This window comes from Pelodiscus sinensis, chromosome 2 (assembly GCF_049634645.1).
Source record: "Pelodiscus sinensis isolate JC-2024 chromosome 2, ASM4963464v1, whole genome shotgun sequence".
Classification (NCBI taxonomy): domain Eukaryota; kingdom Metazoa; phylum Chordata; order Testudines; family Trionychidae; genus Pelodiscus; species Pelodiscus sinensis.
This window is the reverse complement of record NC_134712.1, coordinates 53,614,706-53,622,900: the sequence shown is the minus strand read 5'-3', so window position 1 is coordinate 53,622,900 and position 8,195 is coordinate 53,614,706. Positions and strand designations below refer to the sequence as shown.

General features: G+C 46.7%; 1 protein-coding gene across 1 annotated transcript; it reads left to right on the top strand.

The window, feature by feature from the left end:
- Positions 1-531: 531 nt before the first annotated feature.
- LOC102444478 (transmembrane protein 70, mitochondrial-like) lies at positions 532-5,030 on the top strand. Its single transcript, XM_006131545.4, has 3 exons — positions 532-918; positions 2,722-2,833; positions 4,558-5,030. Exons 1-3 carry the CDS (start codon positions 670-672, stop codon positions 4,959-4,961), a joined length of 765 nt encoding a protein of 254 aa, XP_006131607.2. The 5' UTR covers positions 532-669; the 3' UTR covers positions 4,962-5,030.
- The last annotated feature ends 3,165 nt before the right edge of the window (positions 5,031-8,195 follow it).

The window sequence follows — 8,195 nt, the reverse complement described above, 5'->3', positions numbered from 1 at the left end:
GCGATGCTTACCGGGTAAGCAATTAACAGGTGGCTTATGCGACGGAGCTGCTCTAACCCGGCGGTAGTGTTCTCCTACAAGCAGGATTCTGGATAACTGGTTAACGTTTAATCGGGTAACTTTTAAAATGTGATTTCACATCTCTACCCTGAGCCCCTCTAACACTCACCAATCCTGACTCCTGCACTCTCCCATACTCAACCCCACACTTCATTGTCTTACAGGCACGGTGGGGTTCCAACCCCCGATCCCAGCGGTGGCGGAATACAGCAGTACCTGTAAGAAATTAAACCCTTACCCTCCCCCCCCAGTTGAAGTCCAGACGCCCGCGGGAGGTTTAGCAAAGTTCTCCCCAGGTAAGGCTGCAGACACTGGGGCGACCCGGTACCGCTGAGCGAAGAAGCCAAGGCCGGCGGGCCCTTGCGTGGGAGCCCGGGGTCTGCGGGGCGCGGCTGCCTGCTAACGAGCGGGCGGCGGGCACCCAAGCGGCAGCTGCGGGAGGCGCGAGCTTCTCCGCCCGCGAGCGCGCAGCTCCTGGCAAAGGCCACGAGGGGAGGGGGCAGAAGCAGCGGCCCAATCCCCTGGCGCGAGGGAGGCAGCTGCGCCGTGGCTCCGCCCCTTCCTGCGGCCCGCGGGGATCCGGCTGGGCGGCAGGGCCGGGTGCGGGCCATGGCGCTGCTGGCTGCGGGCGGCTGCCGAGCCCGGGCGCTGGCGTTCTGGCTGCGGAGCGCGGGGCACGCGGCAGCTGCCGGCCTGCCTGCTCCATTAGGGAGCCGCGCGGCAGCGGCGTGCACCCCCCGCTGCATGGCCCCGAACCACCCTCCCAGCGCGTCTGATTGCGGGCGCCCGGCGCTGCTGCGGGCCCGAAATCCCGGAGCAGGTGGAGCCCTTCTCAGGGCTGAAGGGAGACTAGAGCAGGTGCAGGAGCGTCCTCGTAGCTGGGTCGGGTGGAGCCTCCGCTGCAATCGCAGGGAAAGAAGCAGGAGGCCTGGTTGAGGAGCTCGCCCTATTTTCTATCTCCCCTGATAATAGTGCATGTGATAAAGTGTTTGCTGGTGGAAAAGATTAAAGGGGCCGAGCAGAGGATGCACAACATTTCCGAGGGATAAAGCGTATCCAGCTACTGCTGTCCATGTAGTGTAGCCAAGCCCCAGGGTTTGGCACTCAGGATTTAGGCCTCCTAGTGATACATGATTAGCTTAAAATCATGAGTAATTAAAAAGAGAATCTGGGGCCCTTTTGATACACCCCTTGAGTTCAGTCTCAAGTATTTCTTTGCCACCCTGCGGGCCAGGCATTTACTTATAAATGGAAGATGTGCTTCTTGTGTAATGGCAGGACTCAAGCTGTGGATTTAAGTAAACCATGACATTTTAACACAAGTCTCTCTCAGTATTTGAAGAATTGATAGGTTGCTAGACTAGAGGTTTGCCATGAGCTTGGTCTGTGTGGTTCTGCTTTTCTACAGAGCACCACTGTCCTCAGTGGGTTCTACGTAGGCATTGGAGTCCATGCAGCAATGCTAGTTACAGAATCAGGGCCTTGGATATGGTTTTAGCTAGGAATATAGAATTCCAAGTTATCAGTTAACTGGTTAAACATTAAGTTTAACCGGTTAACTGTTGATATGAAGGCAGGTGGCGGGAGGGGGGGGGGAGGTCAGTCTAGCCTACTGGGCTGGAGTGGCTCCCATGCCAATGGCAGGGGCTGCTCCAGCCCAGGTGTGTCTGACCCCATCCTGGGTTGCTGGGTCTTGGGGTGGGAGTCGGCAGTGTTGCACCGAAGAGGGCTGTTAGCCAACCCCAACTCTTTCTGCCACTTCTGCCCCAGGCAAGGCTACCAACTTCCAGCCTACAAGCCTATGCAGGCTGGTAGTGAGCAGCCTTTCCCAGGTCCCACTATGTCATGTTCCCCTCCCCACATGAGGATGCCAATTACCAGCCCTTGTAGACTGGGCACTCCATAAGGCTGAATCAGCCCACTGCTTGTAGTGGGCTGTAGGCAAGGGGTCACTTCTGGGTAACGGTTAACCTTTACCCAGTAAGCATCACCTATTCAGGTTAACTGGTTACCCATTCAAATCCCTGGTTTCAACTAGTATGGATGTTAGTGATTAATAGTGTATAACTGCACAAAATATTATAGGTTACACGATTATCTGATAGTCCAAGAAGGTGGGGCTGGTAGCCAGTTTGCTCCTGGCCCTACTCCCGGGGAGCCTCATGCTACCTAATGCTGCTGTCTCTGGCTTGAAAGCTGGCTTCCCGTGTGTACTGGTTCCTGTGTCCCCCCTCATTGGGATGGGAGGGGGCAGGCAGTTCCACAGATCTGGTGCTTGTGGGAAGCCAGCTCCCAAGGGCACTGACTCTCGCTCCCTCCACAGCCCTCTGCTGCTTCTGACAGAGGCAGCAAGCAGGGGTGGATATAGGGCAGGGCGAGCAGGATGGCCGCCCCAGGCTTCAAGAAGCCCCGCGCATGCGCCGTGGCAAAGGGGGGCTCCGTGAAATTGTGCTGCCCTGGGCCCCACAAAATGGTCATCTGCCCCTGGCAGCAAGGAGGGAGAACACATGTAGTGGATAAAATGAACCAATAAGCTTAGGCTTATTGGTTAATTGTGTACTTAACTACACATTAACATCCCTATTAGTGTTCTACCTCAGAAGAAATCTGAAATGTGTATAGTTGATACCTTATTTACCATGTGCTGCTTTTATCCTGTAGATCATATTCTCTCCTGCAACATCTGTTTGCTGCTTCAGCACCTCATCCTTCCATGGACAATCAGAAGATGGAAGACTTATTTACATTGGGAATTTAGCAAAGGCAGTTAGGGGTATGTGACTGGAATTGAAGTATATTAACGTATCTATATTTAAAAATTTCTTTAAAACAGTGTGCTGTTGTGAGTGGAGGCCTGGTATTTCTAGTCAGATATGCAATAAGGACCAATATGCAGTTCCCTACACAATTGTATAACTGACCCTAAAGGTTCAAATAAAAACAGTCAAATTCTAAAAAAAAAAAAAAAAACCCACGAGATTACCCCATAAATCACAAGATCTTTTTGAGAAAAAAAAGATAGATGGACACACTATCTTTAGATACTTAGAGAGCGGCTCTCCCCGGGCCCAGAGTATGTATTTGATAATTAGTGGTGAAATGACAGAAGTTTCGGATGACACAACATTACTGAAGATTAAGTCCCAGGCACACTATGAAGAGCCACAAAGGGATTTCCCAGAACTGTGTGACCAGGGAACAAAATGGCAGATGAAATTCAGTGTTAATAAATACAAAGTAATGCACACTGGGAAAATGTAATTTCAACTATACATATCAAATGATGGGATCTAAATTAGTTGTTACCTCCCAGGAGAGATATCTTGGGGTTGTTGTGGATAGTTGAAAATATTCACTCAGTGTGCTGTAGAGATGTGAAAGTTTAACCGGTGGGGACTGGAGCAACTCCCTGCCAGCCATGGACAGGGGACTGCTCCTAACCCACAGCGGGTGCGCTGCAGACAGCTCTCCACCTGCCGTGGCAGGAGGAGGGAGCTGCTCTAGCTTGCCTGCCCCCTTTAACTAGTTAGCCAATTAAACATCACATTTAACTGGTTAACCAATTAAATGTGATTTTACATCCCCAGTGTGCTGTGGTAAGCAGAAAAGTGAACAGAATGATGGAAATAATTAACAAAGGGATAGGTAAGATGACACAATATAACATACTGCCTCCATATCAATCCATTATATGCTCACATCCTGAGTACTGCATACAGATGTGGTTGCCCTGTCTCAAAAAAGATGGAGTTGGAAAAAGTTTCAAAAAAGAACAACAAAATGACTGGGGTACGAAATGGCTTCTCTAGAAGGAGAGATTTCCAAGCTCGAAAGTCCCAATCTTGTTAAAGAGGCAACTAAGGGTGGGGGAAGATTGATTGAAATCTATAAAATCATGAGCAGTGTGGAGAAAAAAATAAATAAGGAAGTATTAGTTGCTTCTCATAGCACAAGAGCTAGAGATCCCCAAATGAAAGTAGTAGGCAACAGTTTAAAAACAAAGAAAAGGAAGTATTTCTTCACACAACACACAGTCAGCCTGTGGAACTCTTTACCAGAGTATGTTGTGAAGGCCAGGACTATTAACAGTATTTGAAAAGGCATGCCTTCATAAATGTTCTATTAATTAGGATGGTGTCCCTAGCCTCTATTGGTGTCCCTAGCTTCAGTTTCCCTGAAGCTGGGAATGAATAACAGGGAATGGATCACTTGATGATTATCTGTTCTGTGCTCTGAAGCCCAGGGAATTGGTTCCTGTTGGAAGAGAGGGCTAGATAGACTTTTGGTCTGACCTACTATAGCTGTTCTTATCTAACTTTAATTCATTAACCATAGAGGAGAAGGAGGGCACTGGTCTTTGATTCCTACATGATGACTTCAGAAGTTCCATAATAATAAAGGATAATTGCTAAACTTAATGATAGTTAAGAGTGTCTATAAGTACAATGCATATAAATGTTTGATTATAAACTAACCTATGATTTTCATCTCATCCAGGTGTGAAATTTTTATCCTATTTTACAAGCATATTTAGCTTGTATGTGATGCTCAACCTGAATGCCAACATGAGTTCTGAAGTTCAAAGTCTGCTTTTGGAACCTGCCATTTATGGTGTAGGATTCATGATATTTGCAATACCAATTATCATGCATCGGTTTACAAAAGGCTATGTGGTTCGGCTGTATCATAAAGCTGAGACTGACACATACACAGCCATTACATATAATGCTATTTTGTTAGAAAAAAGAACTGTGTTCCATCAGAGGGATGTCAAAGTTCCAACCATCAGCAAGTTGTTTACAACATTTAATGCCAAAACTAAATCAATGTTTGTTAATCCAGCGCTGTTCACATATTCACGGGACTATGACCATCTCATGGGTCATAAACTTTTATTTTGACTTTGAGGGGAAAAAATGAATCCAGTGAAAACAAACAGAACTGGATGTTAATAAAGGTGGCTCTCTTTTTTTATGTGTCCAGTGCATTGTTTCAAAAGCCACACACATTATAAAAAAGCTTTCATAAGTGTCATGTAAAAAACAAAGTTACCTATCTCAGAAGGTACAGAAAACCCAAGATTTAATTTCAAACAAACAATCTGAAGCAAGTTAAAACAGAGGCTTTAGTCTGTTTTATTAGTCATTACAGCCATAAAAAGAAAAACGAAAACTGATTTGATCTTACTATTACACTGCAAGCTCTGCAATATAGTGTTTTAAAGTAGCTATTCTTTAAAACCAGCAGCATTCACTAATCAAGTACAGGAATAAGAACGAAGCCCCAGAAATAGTCTGCATCTAATAAGTGAAGGGGCCAATTTTTTTGGCTTATGTTCAGATGGACAGTTTCTACTCCATTTATACCATAATTCTTCCAGCATGGAGGAGTCCTGAGGAAATAAATAGCTACTGTTGCTGGCACCTACAACTCTTTCACTATAGCTCTTACAGTAGGGAACAGGAGGAGTATCCGTAGCACTCTGGCTATCCCTCAGAGCCTTCCAGCAGTTAGGTACAACTGCCAGATTGTGAAAGTTAGATGGAGCAATTCACAATTTACTCTAACCTGTAACCAGATTTCAAGTGTGAAGTCAGCATTGGAGAAAACAAGAATATGCTTGAAAATGTAACAAAGGAGTAGTCATGGGCCACTTGGATGCACAAACTATATTACAGAACATCAACAAGATTGCAAAGTCAAGCACTCTTAAGGTTAGGAAGTGGTAGAATGAAAGTTGCTGTATAATCTTAATTTGCCCTCCTTGCATGTGTGTGTTATGCACAGTGTTTGGTTACATGATCACATACTATTATTCTGTGTACAGGCTTTCTAGTTTTTCCTAACATTTGAATACATGATGTTGCAAATGTAATAATATCTTAATGTAGTTTTTATATGGAATAAAGAAAATAGCATGTAGCAAAACATCTGCAACCTAGGTGTGAGCCTCTGCTTGAATTAGATAATTTAGTATAAAAATACTTTTGTCATTTACATGGACCCTGTGGCGGGCCACTCCCGCCTGGCCCTCCCACAGGACCTCTTAAGTCCAAGGCCCTCTGGCCGGAGTCCAAAACACAGTTCAGGGTTGTAGCGGGGATGCACCTCAGTTAGGGGGACCCGGGCCCACCCTATTCCACCGGGTCCCAGCCCAGGGCCCTGTGAGTGACCAGATAGTGGGTCACTCCCTCATCAGGGAAATCCAGCCAAAATGCGCCAAGGTTCTCAGGGCAGGAGAGGTGCTTCCTGCTCCTGCCCTGGGCCACTTCCTACCTGGTTCACTGGGGTTCCTTCCCATGTACTCATCCAGCTTGCTGCGGCCTCCAGGCTGGCGTCGTCTTGGTGGGCAGTCTCTGGAGTGTATAAGCTCACTTCTGCATCCCCACCAGCCTCTTCTGGAGTCTCTGGTGACCACTGTGTGGAAGCTCCCTTTACAAGTCCTTCTCCTCCAGCTGTCATCCCTGACTTGAGTCCTTCCCCAGGCTTTTATAGTGGAGCTACAGCCCAGGCATGCTCCGTAGGGCTGCGGGGGAGGGGCCTCTGCAGCCAGGTAACCCTGGCTGGGCCCTGCAGGCTTAGTGCGGGGCTGCCTCGCTCCGTCACAGACCCCAAGAGCTTTAAAGTAGCACCATGGCTCACAGAACACTTTGGTTCAACCTGAGTCAAAATGTGAAAAAAGCAAACATCATTCTGGGATGTATTAGCAGGAGTGTTGTAAGCAAGACATGAAAATTAATTCTTTTGCTTTATTTTGTGTTTATCAGGCTGCAACTGGAGTAGTGTCCAGTTCTGGGCACCACATTTCAGGAAAGATGTAGACAAACTGGAAAAGGTCCAAAGAAGAGCAACTGAAATGAATAAAGTCTAGAAAGCATGACCTATAAGGAAAGATTGAAAGAATTATGTTTTAGGATGGAAAAGAGAAGACTTAAGTGAAGACATGATTGTAGCTTTCAAGTATCTAAAAGGTTGTTACAAGGAGGAAGAAGAAAAATTATTCTCCTTTGTCCTCTAGTAATAGGACATGAAGCAGTGGGCTTAAATTGCAGCAAAGAAGATTTAAGTTGGACCTTAGGAAAACTTCCTGTCAAGGTGGTTAAGCACTGGAATAAATTGCCTGGGGAGGTTGTGGAATCTCTGTTGGAAATTTTTAAGAGCAGATTAGACAAATACCTGTCAGGATTGGTCTACATCAGGGTGAGCAATCATTTTTGCAGGGAGGCCACGTCACAAATTTTAATACATGGTTGTGCGCTGGCTTTGGGCTTCCTGGAAGGGGCAGGGCTGGGGGCTACCCAGACTAAGAATGTGTGTGTGTGACAGGCTTTGTGATGCAGATTGAGTGTGTGAAGCCGTGTTATGTGACAGTGACTTAGGGTATGTCTAGACTACATTATTTTTTCAATAAAACCTGCCCTTTTTTCGAAAAAACTTCACCTGGTAGGCATGTGTGGACACAAAACAGGGACATTTTTCAAAAGAAGCAATCAAAAAAAGCACAGGTGCCCTAGTGGCCATTTAGTGAATAGCAATCAGGGCTTTCTTTCAAGAGAGTGTCCATGCAGTCTGGATGCTCTCTTTTGAAACAGCAGATTGCTATTTCGATCTGGTTTTGAGGTGTGGACGCTGTCTTTCGAAAGAAGCTTGCAGTCTAAATGTACCCTTTGTGTATGTGGTGCAGAGCCAGTGTGGCAGTGCTGGCTGCTTCTAGGTAAGTTTCTGGAATAAGCTATGCTGTGTCTCTTTAAAATAAATATTTCGTGCTCTGCTCTCCGCTGAGTCACTTACACTGCAGATTGGAGCAACTCTGCTGCATCTCTCCCTGACCACTGGTCAGAGATGGGGTACAAAGGTCAGGGCACCCTGACTTCAGCACTCCCCTCTCTCCATCCTCATACTACCTGTGCATGGTGGAGGATGGGGTAAGAGAATTCTGGGAGCAGCTCAGAGCAAAGTGGGGGAAGGGCAGCTGAACTCTGCTAGCTGTAAGTATGCACCTCTGCTAAGCATCTTGGCAGTCCGAGAGAAATGATTGCCCACCCCAATCTAGATGGTGGTTGGTCCTGCCATGAGTGCAGGGGAGTGGACTTAATGACATCTTGAAGTTCTTTCCTCTAAAGGGACCTGCTTTT